This window comes from Crocodylus porosus, unplaced genomic scaffold, assembly GCF_001723895.1.
Source record: "Crocodylus porosus isolate Cpor-Errol unplaced genomic scaffold, CroPor_comp1, whole genome shotgun sequence".
Taxonomy (NCBI): domain Eukaryota; kingdom Metazoa; phylum Chordata; order Crocodylia; family Crocodylidae; genus Crocodylus; species Crocodylus porosus.
The window spans coordinates 2,160,647-2,174,212 of NW_017728940.1; the positions used below are offsets into that span (position 1 = coordinate 2,160,647).

The following is a 13,566-nucleotide window of genomic DNA, read 5'->3' on the forward strand; positions in this document are numbered from 1 at the left end:
ACAAGCCGCCCGGGAAAGGAGCTCGCTGGCGGGAAATGGAGCTGGCCGGGGAGCGCTGTGCAAACCCTGCCAGGGCAGGCGTGCAATACTGTAGTGTGCAGGGAGGACAAGGAGCCAGCGCTACAGACACACACGGGGCTGAGCAGGCAATGCACGGGCATCACATACACACCACACCCGATGTCGCTTGCTGTTTCTACCCGCGGGAGCAAGCTCCAGGCTCTGCTTCCCCTGGGCCAAGCAGACGTCGTCCTGGCCCCTCTCTGGGTGTCTTCGGGCCCCTGTGCAAGGAGGCTGCTCCAGCTAATACCCACATTCAGAGCCTTTAAAAAAAAAAAAAAAAAAAAAAAAAAAAAAAGAAGAAGACAGACTGCGACTGACCCCCGCACTCTGCCGGGTCAGTCCCAAAAGCAGAATCCCAGGCTGGGGTCTGCGGCAGGGCTGCAAGGCTGAGGGGTACTGGGAGTGAGGTCCCCCAAGGGCAGAAGGGATGGTGCCTGCCTGCCCAAGGAGTAAGCAGAGCCAGGGTACGAGTCCCCCCCAGAGCAGACAGGGGTCTCCATGCAAGGCAGACCCAAAACAAGGGGTGTCCTGGTGACCGACGGGAAGCTGCAGATGCCGCCAGGTCCCTGGGAACGCAAGGCATGAACCCTTTAGGATTGCAGTGCAAGGGGCGGCTCAGAGGCAAAGCTTGGGGCTGGGGGGCCAGGCTGCAAGAGGGGAAAAATCAACTTAAATAATCATTTAAAAAAGGCCTCTAGGTTTTCTTCACAGATTAGAGCCGTTCCCTCGGCCTGGGCTGCCAGCGCTGGCTTAGCCCCAGCTCTCCCCTCACCCTGCGAGGCAGCTGATCTGGCCTGGAGGAGGCGCCGGGGCTGCGAGGCCAGAGGGAAACGTGCTGCGGACCAAAGGGTGAGAGGTGACAACACCCCTGGCCAAAGCCCCCGGGTGCCCTCCAGGGCCCGTTCACATGAATCAGGGGCTCGCACGTCCTGCCGAGGACTGCCAGGGCTTGCTGACCGCAGAGGACCCAGTTACCAGCCTGACTGCCCCAAACACCTGGAGACGCTTTAAATCAGTTCGCACCGGGGCCAAGGCTCCCATCCAGCCCTCCCTCCTGCCGCCGCTTCCACCCAGGTGGGAAGAGCAGAGGAGAGGGGCTGCCCCCGCAGGGCAGACCCCGGTGTCCGGAGGGCTGAGCGTCGAACGGGACGGACGTGCGGCGTGGCGGCAGAGATGAGACCGTCTCCTCACACCCTCAGTGCAGAAGGGGTTGGGGAAGAGATCTGTCCCTCTGTCCCGTGCGGTGTCTGTGCTGCTCCTGCCCGTAACGGTCGTGCCGGCATGGCCACCTTGGCGCGGCACTGGGCTGCTCGCCCAGTTCTCCCCAGCATCCTTCCTGCAGGCATCGGGGACGTGGAGTGCAAGAGCCGGAGGTGCCCAGTGCAGGAGAAGCCCCATCACGTAGTATCGGCCGGGACCCGATCCTGATCCTGCCCCAACCCACCACCGCCTGGGGCTGAGATGCCTCGAGTCTGAGCGGTCCAAGTCTTACAGTGATATGGAGCCACGGAGGAGCAGGGCTGGGGGGAAGAATCCATTCACATTCACAGCCGCTGGACGGATCCTGGGAGATCTCTTTGGTACGAGGGGAGGTCCGCAGAGGCCAGGGATCTGCGGCGCTGGGCCCCAGGCTCAGGGAGGCAGCAGCAGGAGGTGGCCATGCCGCTGCTGGAATTCACTTCGGTTTTGGGAGAAAAGGCACGTGGACGTCGGGGTCCTCTCCCCGGCCCCAGGCTGCAGCAAGAGCCCCCTGCCCTCGCCAGCGCCACGGCCACGGGGGCGGGGACAGCATCAACCGGGAACACTGGGCACGGCCGAGGTGCTTCTTCACACTGTGGGGCCTGAACGATTTGTTGCTCTGGGCCCCATGGGCAGCAGACCCCACGTCCTTGCTGACAGGACACAGAGATTGAGTCTTTCCAAGCAGGTGTCCTCCTGCCCCCCTACTCCCCTGCCCCCGCGGCTGGGCTGGGGTGGGGCAGGGGGGCACAGCCCCGTCAGGTCATGTAGCGGGTGATGGCTCGCAGCGCGTACAGCAAGGCCGCCTGCATCCGGGCTTCCAGCAGCAGCAGATTCACATGCACCTGGAAGGGAGGAGCGCGGGGTCAGGGCTGCAGTGCGGTGCCCTCCTCTGCTTCCCCACAGCCCTGTATTGGGGTGGGGGGAGAAAGCACCCTCACGGCTCCACACAGAGATGGGCACCGGAGACAGCTCTCCCCAGACCCAACCCACATCGAGGATCGCTTGGTCTTTGTTCAGCGGTTGCCCCTCCAAGACCCCGATCTGCTCTGGCGGGGGACAGAGGAGGGGTGGGGAAGCCACGGCACCTTCTCAGAGTGCTTGAAGTGGCGCCAGAAGTGGGTGTACATGCGCCGCGTGGTCTTCTCGGGGTAGCAGGCCACTGTCTTGATGTAGACCTTCAGGCTGCGCTCCAGGAGTTGGTTCACTTCCCCGTAGTTGTAGTCGTCATACCTGTGGGGGGGGGAGGCAGAAGGTGGGGGACCCTTTTAGCCAGGTGCTTGTAGAGCCCCGGTGAAAGCAAGGGGGGAGGCAGGGAGGCCGCCTCTAGGGCACCAGTCCCCGTCACCTACCGGATGCCGAAGACACAGTGCACATAGTTCCAGATGGCACGGCGGAGCGTGGAGGTGTCCACGCCACGGTGCATGGCCATGGTGTGGTAGGTCAGGTTGTAGACCACCTGGAACTTCTCATCCAGCAGCTGCCCCACGTCCGGGTACAGGCGGTTGATCAGCGAGTAGCCGTGGTCTTCCCACGTGTAATCCTGCACCAGAGGGACGTTGGCTCAGAGGCTCCAGGGGGGAACTTGGGGCCTGACTCGGGACCCCCCTGAAAGGGGCTTTCTATGGACAGAGCCCAGGTGGGCTCCGGACAAGCGCCGGGGCGGGGAATGCAAGGTGCTGGCAGGGAATGCTCAACGGGGGTTGTTAACAGGGGCCAGGTCCAAAGCAAAAGCCGGGCTCTGGGCTACAGCACAAGCTGCCCCAACTGTTCACTAGACCCCACGGATGGTTGCTACCCCAGTGACAGCCCAGTCCCCACCTCAGGGGCAGCAAACCAGGGTCCCAGCCTGGCCGAGACCTCTCGAGCCACACCAGTGCCCTCAATGCCAACGTGGCCGGCGGGAGGAGGTGCTGGGAGCAGGGCGGGCCCAGGACGTACCTGCGCTCGGAAAGTTGGGGGAGCCTGTTCTCCTCGCCGCGTGAAGTCCTTGTAGCCGAAGCTGGGATCCTCCACGAAGCACAGGACATTGTGGGGCAGGGAGTGCTCAGCGATGTCTACCAGAGACGGGACAAGGGGGCATGAGCTGTGGCTGCAAAGAGCTGCTTAAAGCCCAGACCACCCCCCTCACCTCCCTGGTCCAGCCGGTCGTGGCCGAGGCCCATCCCCAGGACAGCAAACTGCAATGAGCTCAGGCCACACTTCTCGCCTGTTATTGCAGGGGACCAGCGGGAGCCCCAGGCCCCCTCCCAAGTCAAGTCGGCACAAGGCAGGGGCTGCTGCAATGCAGCCCCCAGCCCCGTGGAGAGCAGGGCAGGGCAGGGCAGGCTCCTGCGGGTGCAGCTCCCCCTTACCCGAGGGGTTGACAAGCAGGCTCTCCGTCTTCTCCAGCTCAAAGCGGGTCTCCATCTCCTCCTGGGTGACCCCATCCTCCTCCAGCTGGCACTCCTGCAGGAGCTTCATCCTCTCCATCAGCACCTCCACCTCCTGCATGGCGTCTCTGCCCTGGGCACAGCGAGAGAATGGGCACGTGGGGTCAGCACCCCATGGGCCCCGACACCCTGGGCACAGGCGTGCAGAGACGTGCCGGGCACCTCTGGCAAAGGGGTGCTCACGGCAGCTTCCTCTGCATGCCCCTGGAAGGCCAATGCCACCCATCTGGGGCACTAGGCTCTGCCCAAGGGGCTGGACTTTGCCTGGCCCTGGGCCTAGGGCAGCCGCCCGTGCCAGGGGTGCTCTAATGTCCAGTCTGGATATGAGCGGCTGAGCTGTGGTACAAAAGCCCCCCAGGGTCCCTATGCTGCAGGCTGGGAGCAAGAGGGTCAAATTCTCCCTCCTGGGGTTGTGGCTTCTTTATGGTGTCGGATGGTCTGGAGGCCGCGGGCTTGGCACCATCTGGCTTCAGCAAGACTCGGGCACTGCTAGCAGGCATCCCTCCCTTCTCCATCTAATGAGGAGCATCTAACCATGCCCCCCATCTCCTTCCCTTCTTGAAGGGTAGCATCAGGCTGCATTGGGCTGCCAAAAATATAACAAGCGGAGAGCTTCAGCAATGCAGGGGCAACTAGCAGGCACACCTGCCGAAGCAGCGAGACAAGCAGCTGCGTCACAACTGGTTTTGCTGCAGAGGAGTCACTGGAACTGGATGGGTTTCTAGTGATTCAGCGTGTGACAACAGCAGGAGAGATGGACCTGCTCTAGCCCCTCCTCCCAGCCGGGCTGATCAGAGATTAAACAATCTAGTTAGACTCGCCGTGTCATTTGGGGCCTTCGGGCAGTTTGGAAAGAGCCCAATGCACAGTGACAAAACAACTGGCGGCTCGGGGGCAAGGGTCACGAGGAAAGGCTGAAACGGCTCCGGTCATTTTGTCTGGAGAAGACAAAACTGAGGGGGAATCTGATCACAGCCTTCAAATCCCTGAAGGACGATGGCAGAGAGGATGGAGGTGGGGAGTCTCCATCCTTGGAGGTTGGATAGATCTGTACGGGGTCAAGGCTGATCCTGCCTTGAGCAGGGGGCTGGACTGGGCGACCTGGTGGGTCCCTTCCAGCCTGACTTTCCTGTATTTAAGCCCGACACATCCAGGGATGAACCAGCATCTGGCCAGCCCAGCCCAACCGCTTGGTGCATACATCACCAGCCCCCCAAAAGCAAGCTCTGCAGGAGGAGGGGAGGGGACCGGGGGCTCCCCAACTTACCCCGGAGCCACTGACCCCCTCCTCGGAGGCAGGGCTGCTGTCACAGCTGCGCGGGGAGGGCGGCTGGAAAGCATGTCCCCCCTCGTGGTCGATCTCTGGGTTGATGCCACAGCCAAAGACGAAGGAGGCGAGCGAGTGGTAATGAGTGAGGAGCACCAGGGCCTGGATGAGCTCGGCCAGCGACCAGCTGTTCTCTCCTGTCTTCAGGAGGGCCTGAAAACACACCCACCGCCACGCTCAGCCCGGATGGAGAAGGGGCTGGGGCAGGGATGCCCCCCACCCAGGGTGTCTCGAGGCAGCCCCCTCCACCCAGCCCAGCTCCCCACAAACAAACTCGGAGGGTTCAAGGTTAACAGCTAAGTGCTTTCTTAACCTCTCCGTGGCCAGGCCTTGCCCGAGGGTCAGCAAAGCGACCCAGCAGAGGGGAAGCACGGAGACGAGCTGCGAGGCTGGGACGGATCTGGGAGCTCACCTCGATGTGCTCCTTCGTGATGAGCCAGGGCCGGTGCGCCAGGATCTTGTTGATCTCGTTGAGGTTCCTCAGCTTCTGGGGGGCACAGTGCAGGCCCTGGAGCCACTCCGGGTCCCCCCCGGCTTGCAGGAACTCGCCCATGTGCAAGCCCACCAGGTAGGAGCACTGGTGCCTGGCCGCCGCCTGAGAAGGGGCAAGGCACACCGATGGCTGAGCACAGACGGACACGTCGCCCCGGCGGGTCCCTGCCCACCCACAACCCGCGTTGCATGGACAGACCTCCCCAGTACCCCCCGAGACGGGGCTCTAGCTTGGAAGAGACCCTCGCGTCCAGGCCCCGGCGGGACGCACGTACCATGATGGCGATGTAGTGGCGCTTGTGGTGGGGCAGGGGCCCGTCCATGCGCAGCAGCAGGTACTGGGTCCTCCAGAAGCTGGAGAGGTACTCGGGGTGCAGCCCCATCACCATGGTGATGTTGTCCACCCTGCCCGTGGACACGAAAGCCTCGATGAAGATCCGCCGCTGGGCGCTCTCTGCCCCCTCCTGCAAGATCTGCGGCGCATGGGACAGAGGGGCCATGAGGGAGCTGGGACACCGCGGGGACCCTCCGCACCCAGCACTCGCTTTCCAGCGACCGCCCGGGGGCACGCTGCAGACCTGGCCCCACCGGGCTGCAGCTGGGTCCTGGCCGTGCCCTCCAGCCCTCTTCCCCCAGCACCAGGGCAGCCCCCTGCCCGCTGGAGGTAAAGCCAGGGCACGGCAGTGCTACCGCACCTGGCACAAGTGGGCTGGGACTCCCGCAATACAGATGGACGGCGCCCACCGAAGCCGGGCGGATCTTTCCATGCCCAGATCCCTCCTTTGCTCCCTGCCCCGAGTCCTCCACAGGGGCAAGACCAACCGAGCGCTCTGTGGAGCTGCCCTCGGCTTCAAGCTGCAAGCCCTGGCCCTGGAGGGGGGCGGCCAGCAGCACCCCCAAGCTGGGTTCTGTCCTCTCCCTCTCCCTCTCCCCGCCAGGGCCGGGCACCTTGCCCGCTGATGCAACCCAGCTGTTTGTTCAGCTCTTTCTGCCCCACGGCTCCTCCCCTCCCCTCCTCATCCCACCATGCACGCCCTCCACTTGGCCGGGGGTTAAGCCACGATACAACCGCAGCTCCCGGAGAAGACAGGATGGCCTGAGCAGCCCAGGCACGGTGCAAGGAGAGGCCGTGTTTATTGGGGCGGCTTCCTCATGCCTAGTTCTCATATGTCAGTGCCGGAGCAACAGGCAGGGCACACAGCCTTAGTCACCCCGGGCAGGTGACGCAACAACAGGGGTATTTGTGGCTGGGCTGGAATTAGCACCTTGTTTGTGCCAGCTCGGGAGTAATACAGCCCAGGACACGAGCCATATCCCAGCCAACAGCGTCCCACCCCTTCTGGGGGCAGCGTGCTCTCCTGCTAGCCAGCCTTGGAGGGAGATCCCCAACTGCAAGGTGGGGAAACTGAGGCACAGGGCAGGGCAGTGACTCGCCCCAGGGCACAAAGTCAGGGAAGGGCCAGGGATGGAGCCTCGGGCTCTGACAGACACCCGAAGGCAGGTGAGGGGCTCTGCTCCCCGACCCTCACGAAGGCCCCCTGCCTGGGGCACGAGGGGAACTGCCCGCCTGTGCTGGAGGCGAGGGACATCGTGTCAGGAAGCAAATGGGGAGGTGGGGAAGACCCCTTCTCCTGCTCAATCCAGAGAAGGGACGCACGGGCCACAACCGCAGCCCCCCTGCTGCAGTCTGGAGAGGGGGCTGCCAGGGATGGAGCCACAGGGGGAGGACAGACAGCCATGGGGGGGAAACAGGACCCAGGTTTCAACCCATCTCCTACCTCTTCCACGGGGAGGAAGGAGCTCGGGCCGCTCCCCAGCTGCTGCGGAGTCTTGATCCCTCTGCCCTGGGGAAGACAAGACAGGGTGGTGAGACACGGCCCGCCCCGGCCCGCCCCAAAACCCGGTGGAGGCTCCACCCTGCCACCTCCGCGCGGTCTCCGGGAGGCAGGAGGGCTGGGAGCCGACTCAAGCAGCTGGGGGACCTGTGCGATGGCCCGGGTCCAGGGCACCGTAGCCGCCTGATGAAACAGCCCCGCGCCATTGCACGGGCAAGCTTTCACTCCCAGGGGATGCTCTTGCATCAGCAGAGGCTGGCTGCCAGGGACGAGCCCCTGCCGTGGCCTCCTCACCCGATTATTGCAGAAAGCCCAGGAAATTTCACAGTGCAAGACCGGCAGGCTGTGAGCCAGCGCACGAGAGGGGCAGGGTCGGCCCACGCCGCGCGCTGCTGGGCGCGCTCGTCCGGGAGGGGGTGGTTAACGAGCACCTCCGAAAACAAGCAATCCAAGCCCAGACTTGGAGCTGTAGCGACAGGCACGGGCGTGCGCTCACGGCTCAGCCCACGGCTCTGCTCTCAAAGCACCCGCCGCTGGTGGAGGAAGCTGCTAGCTGAGCGACACCGAGGGACCAGGGATGCCCAGAGCTGGACTACTTTCTTAAAGCCTTCGACCCCCCGTCCCGTCCAGCACTGGGCGCGGAGGAAAGCTGGAGTGCTCCGGGGGACAGAAGCCAACCACGGGCCCACTCAGGCATCTGGGACGCCCGCCAGCCCGCAGGCACCCGCTAGCAGGTGCCTGGGGTGTTTTTCATTCAAGCTGCTGTAAGACAAGCCGTGCCCTGGCCAAGGGGACAGGACGCCCCGTGTCCGCTCCTGAATCATGCGAGATTAGTGATGCGTGTGGGAGGGGGAGCGGACAGGAGCCTGCCAAGGGGGGAGCTTTTGGAGAAGGGCGCAGGGACAGTGTCCATCCTCCATGCCTCAGGGTCACGCAGGCCTGCAAAGAGCCCCGTGCATGTCCTGCGGGACGCCTTCATGCACCCGCTACAACGCAACCGGCGACCTGGGAAATGAGAAAGCCAGGGCTCTCCCCAGCTGGACCTTCCCACTGTTATGCGCCGAGGGTCAGTTTTGGAGCCGGCAGCAGGAGCAAAAAGCAAAGCCGCCCGCCCCAACAGAGCAGGGCAGCTGAGCCAACTGGCGTTGCATTTCTCCAGAGAGCTGCAGCTCCTTCTGGCATCAAAGCACCCAGGGGCACGAGCCATGCCAGTGCCTGGGTTCTGGTTGGGAGGGTGTGAGGTGAAAGGCAAGCTTTGGAAGCTGGAGGGAAGAGAACATGCATTTAAAGGTGCCCAATTCCCCGCAGGTGAAGGTGAGGTTTTGCATTTTCCTCCCCTGCTCGTGCTGCAGTTGCACCCCCAGATGCTCCTCACGGTGCTAGGTGCTGCGCAGACACCTCCTGCCCCGACAACCTCATGGCCTGAGAGGCAAAGCCTGGAGGGAAGGGAAAGAGGGAGCGATCCCTATTGCCCCAGGAGGAGTTTGCCATGGGGGGGACTAAGACCCAGAGGGGGAAGGAGCAGTGCTGGGAGCCAGCACGGAGGCTCTGTGCTTACACTGGTATTCAGGTCACTCCCTTCTCCCCATGATAGACACCTTCCCCTGTGCAAAGGCACCGGGACAGCAGGCCCCAAGCTGGGTCTCTGGCCTCCCCCAAAGAGAAACCCACCGTGGTCGTGTCCCGTGGAGCTGGGCATGAATCCAGAGAAGCCGGGCTCAAGGCGGCACACGGGGCGGTTCTCTGCAGCGCTTGGCTTCAGGTCCAGACCTCCACGAACACGGCCCATTCAACAAGGGGCACCCTGAAGCTGGCCCCTAATTCCAGCGAGGACTTCAGGGCCACCCTTGGGGGCTCAAGAGCTTCCCCCACAGGATGACACTGCAGGAGAGGCTGGAGCCTTTCCCTGGCCATGCACAGCCCGTTTGTGGGGAAACCTTTGCCCTGGCTGCACAAGCAGCTCAGCTGGAAGATAAAGCCCTCCAGAGCTGCTGACTCAGCCCCCGCGATGCACAGCGAGGGGCAGGAGGAAACGGAGGAGGAACAGGCGCAGGAGAGAGAGACCTGAGACCTGCCCATGTCAGGACAGCTAATTGAAGCTGGCTTCTTGCCGTCACCCGAGGTTCGCACACTCCAATCACACGCGCTTCCTCTCTGCCGCCCGCCCGCCCGCCGGGGTTACTTGCGTTCAGGGTGAAGCCACAGCCCTGTGAGCCAAGGGCCTAATCCTGCTGGAGCCAGGGTGAAGGTCTGGGGAGGAAGGGCCACGGAAGTCAGGGTGCCCTGGGCTCGTGCCCTTGTCTTGCTTCTTAACGCAGGGTGTCGAGAGATTATTTTACCCTGATTATTTTTCTGCAATTGCAGAAGGACATTGGGGACCTGGGATCCCCCCCGAGAGGCGGGGAGCTGGGAGCCGAGGGGGCAAAGGGCTCGTGGTGGAGCTGCTTTGAATCAGAGACAAGGCCCTGCTCCAGGAAGGGAGGGTGATGCTTAACTCCAATGCCTACCCAGCAGTGGGGAGGAAGGACACTTGGGGAGGAGGCAACCCTCCCCGCAGAGCCCCGTGGGGCAGTGCCGGTATTTGTGAGGTGAACAACAAGAGGGGAGACCCCCTGACAGGTCCAACACCCCTTTCCTGCCCCGCCAGCCCTCCTGGACGGTGCAGACGAGGGGCATCCACCCGACCCCTCTCTCCAGCTGCTTTACCGGCAGATGACCGGCAGCCGTGGCCAGCACGGCCCAACCAGAACAGTGCTGGTGCCCAGCGAGCCTGGAGCTGGCCTGGCTCGGCAGTGGACTTGGCTCCGATGCAACCCGCTCTAGGACTAGAGATGCCACATTTATCCCAGGACAAACCATTTTATCCCAGAACAGAGTGCAAAGGTTTAGACATCCCTGTCTGTTGACCTGGGATAAATACTAAAAAGGTTCATGGGATAAGAAGGAAGAACAGTTTATCCCTGGACAGCACAAGCGCGTCTGAACGGTTATCCCGGGATTGCATCGCTGCTCCCTAACCCCTGATTACAAGGGCAATGTGTCCACGCCAATCCCAGGACATACACAGGCACAACTGGTCCAGAGACAGATGCAACATCTGTTCCTCTTTTGCAGGTTATACCCTAGGATTGGCTTCCCAATGGGTCCGGGGGATGCACAGGAAGATGCTATTCAGCCAGGTTCTTCTCAGAGCCGCAGGACGGGGCTACCCCCTGCTCCAACACACGGCTGCGGTCGGCACAGGCCCAAGGAGGAGCGCACAGGGTGCGTGCCAGGGAAATGACAGGGCTTCCCTGAGACACGGGAAGTTGCACCACCTGGCTGGCACGCCGCCCACCCCGGGGAAGGAAGCACGGAGCGTGACCGGCCTGGGCACGGCGTGGAAGAGATGTCATGCTCCAGTGGCCAGTGTTGACACCAGAGCTAACAGACACCCACCCGCGAGGCCTGGGATTCCCTACAGGAGCAAGGAGCCAAACCCAACTGACCTCCCCGGGGAGCTGGGGACCCGCCTCCTTGACTCTCCTACAGATGTCCCAGACCAGAGACACCAACCAAAGCCCTGTCTGGGGGTCCCCGCTGCTCCCGGACACAAGCATCAAAACCAAACACCACCAGAAAGGAGCAAGACAGCGGTAGCAGCCATACAGGCTCCTCCGCAGCAAGCATAGGGCCCCATGAGCCCCTCTGGGACCCCCTCAGCTGAAGGCTGCTTGTTCAGAACAAAATCCTCCAGGGTACGGACACAGCGAGGTCTGCTCGAGGGACCCCATCGCTGCAAGGCAAGTCCCCCCATTAAGTGCCCTGGTCCAGCAATGCTCCTTGTCCCTTAAGAGACTTCCCTAAGAAACCAACTTCATTTCATCTCCAGGCAGACGTCCCCAAGTTGCCACCTCCTCCTCCCTGGGCTCTGTCCCCGCCACTCACCGCAGTCCCAAGGCTCCCCGTGACCGATGTGTCTCCCTTTGCGGCTCTGCCCCTCCGTCCTCGGCTGCTTATAAAGCTCCCTCTGCCCGGTGCCGCAAGCTGCCGCCCCGGGACGCAACGCGCCTCGCAGGCTTTGCTGAGGAAGCGTGGGAGTTGGTGGCAAGTCAGAGGGACCAGATGGCTCTTCACAAGGAGAGCGCTTGCACGGGGTGAAACGAGATGCCTTCAAATGTATATTGCAAGTGCTGTCACCCCCTTTCCTCTGCCCCGAGGTGCACCCGGCGCAACTCCCATGTCACGCAGTGCTTCAACCTCGCAGCTTGGGGCACTAAGCTCAGCCCTGCCCTTGTTCTACACCAAAGGAGCCCCGATCCCAGCTTCCACCCGTGGAAGAAGATCATGGCCTGTGCCCCCTGAGCCCCTTTATTCTCCTGAAGACCCAACATCCTTTAGTAGCCAAAGGGCACACCCCAGGTGCCACCTTTGTAACCCTGGGAGGGGACTGCTAGAGCTGGGTTTTAGTCTCAGCCCAGAGAAGCTGCCCGTTTCAACGCAGGCGATGAACTTAATTGAGCCGCGCAGCCCGTCTGCCACGCTCCCCGTTCCACAGATGGGGAAACGCAGGTGTGGAGAAACCGCTCCGATTTGCCGGAGACCACAAAGCAAGGTGGTATAAAGCCTCCCGCCACTCCTGCCCAGCCGGAGGGTGGGACCATCCGTTCTGCACCAAAAGCCCCTGTGCTGGCTCCCCGCGACAGGACTCCAGGGTCTGACTGGGCACGGGACGCCGGTGCCAAGTGTGCCCGGGCCAGTGCTTAGTCAGGCGCTGGGAAAGAGATGAGCAGGCCCCATAAGGAGCCAGGAGAGGCTGAGCAATCAGGGCCGCAGCCTGCTCCCAGGGCACGTGCATCCTCGCGCTCCGCTTCCAGACCAGCTACCGCCCCCTCTCCCTCCTCCTCGACAGCTGCCAGCCCTCGCACGCTGCGTTTTGCCCCCGAGTCCTTCCCCCTATTTACAACACGCCTCCGCTACCGATCCCAACCGTTACCAAATGTCACTGTGTGCTCCAGCAGCTGCCGCGTTGGAGCCCAGACAGGGCCGCAACTTCCTACTTACCCCATTCCCACCACCCTGGAGCATCCCAGTGGCCTAATTGCTGCCCGAGATTCATAGCGCCCTTCTCAAGGGAAGCAGCCTAGGAGGGCAGAGTGTTATACTGGGACTAATCTTGCACCAGCCTACAGTCTCACCAGGGCATTACAAACTCAGATGCCCACAAATGGCATTGGAGGGGCCTCTCCAGGAGGACTTAGCTATACGGGGTCTATGAAACAGCAAAGCTGTTCGCACCCCCATCGGCAGAGACTGCCCGTTTCGCAGCATCTCTTTCGTTGCTCCCCCTGATTTCCATTCAGGTCCCCACGTGTTTCTGCCTTCCCTTCCACCCCCGCCTCTCGCGCTGCTCCCTGAAGCAGGCTGCTTGTGGCTGCACGGTGGTTTCGAGCAGCGACCTGTTCTCTGGCCAGAGCGTTTTCAGTAATTATTTCAAATGACACCTTGATTCGGGGGTGAAAGCGGCTCTAGCACATTCTGTCCCATGTGGGAGCCCCAAGTGTGAGAGCAACCTCCCCGCGCATGATGGCGGGGGGGGGGAGGAATGCCCGTGGGTTTTGTACATAAAAACCATGGGTAGCTTTTTGGGGAGCAGTCAGGATAGGGACAGCCACAAGACGCGAGCAGCCACGACGTGCAGCTGGGAGGCAGGGGAGATTTTGCCAGTGGTTTTCATCCAAGTTGTGACATTCAATCTATTTGCTGGGGAAGGGAAGGGAAGGGAAGGGAAGGCAGGGAGCCAGACGCCGAGGGCCTGGCCCGGTGCTTTTCAGCACGGGACCCCTTGGGCTAGGCCCAGCTCCACAGCCTTGGTGTAATCAAGAGCCCTCAGCTCCCCCAGCTGTCAAATGGGATGAGGAGAACCCCCCGGCGCCCCTACCGCTCACGCGCGGCAACCTCCGAGAACCCCCTGCGGCGCGGCGCGGCGCGGCGGCGGGCCCGGGCGCACGGACGCCAGCCCCAGCGGCCGGAGAGAGCTCCTTACGGCCCCTCTGAGACCCGCGCCACCAGCGCCTTTAAGACCAAGGCCCGCCGCCGCAGCCAGGTCCCGCTCCGTTCGCCCCTTTCCGTGCCTCAGTTTCCCTCTGCCACCCGCCGCGGGCTGCAGCTCCCACGGCAGGCCGAGCGGGTGTCGCGC

General features: G+C 62.8%; 1 protein-coding gene across 3 annotated transcripts in view; it reads right to left on the reverse strand.

Moving 5' to 3' along the window:
• Nucleotides 1-1,349: 1,349 nt before the first annotated feature.
• Nucleotides 1,350-13,566, reverse strand: part of SESN2 (sestrin 2) — a 20,529-nt gene continuing 8,312 nt past the window's right edge. Inside the window, exons 1-10 of one of the 3 annotated variants that reach the window (XM_019547949.1) lie at nt 9,060-9,083; nt 7,332-7,397; nt 5,829-6,026; nt 5,474-5,656; nt 5,002-5,214; nt 3,657-3,807; nt 3,244-3,362; nt 2,655-2,845; nt 2,391-2,535; nt 1,350-2,147 (exon numbers count right to left, since the gene is read on the reverse strand). In XM_019547949.1, coding sequence (XP_019403494.1) covers nt 2,061-2,147; nt 2,391-2,535; nt 2,655-2,845; nt 3,244-3,362; nt 3,657-3,807; nt 5,002-5,214; nt 5,474-5,656; nt 5,829-5,942 — 1,203 coding nt within the window. In that variant the 5' untranslated portion in view covers nt 5,943-6,026; nt 7,332-7,397; nt 9,060-9,083 and the 3' untranslated portion in view covers nt 1,350-2,060. Of the gene's footprint in view, nt 2,148-2,390; nt 2,536-2,654; nt 2,846-3,243; nt 3,363-3,656; nt 3,808-5,001; nt 5,215-5,473; nt 5,657-5,828; nt 6,027-7,331; nt 7,398-9,059; nt 9,084-13,566 lie in introns of those variants that run through there. The other 2 variants (XM_019547948.1, XM_019547947.1) reach the window with 2 other exon arrangements.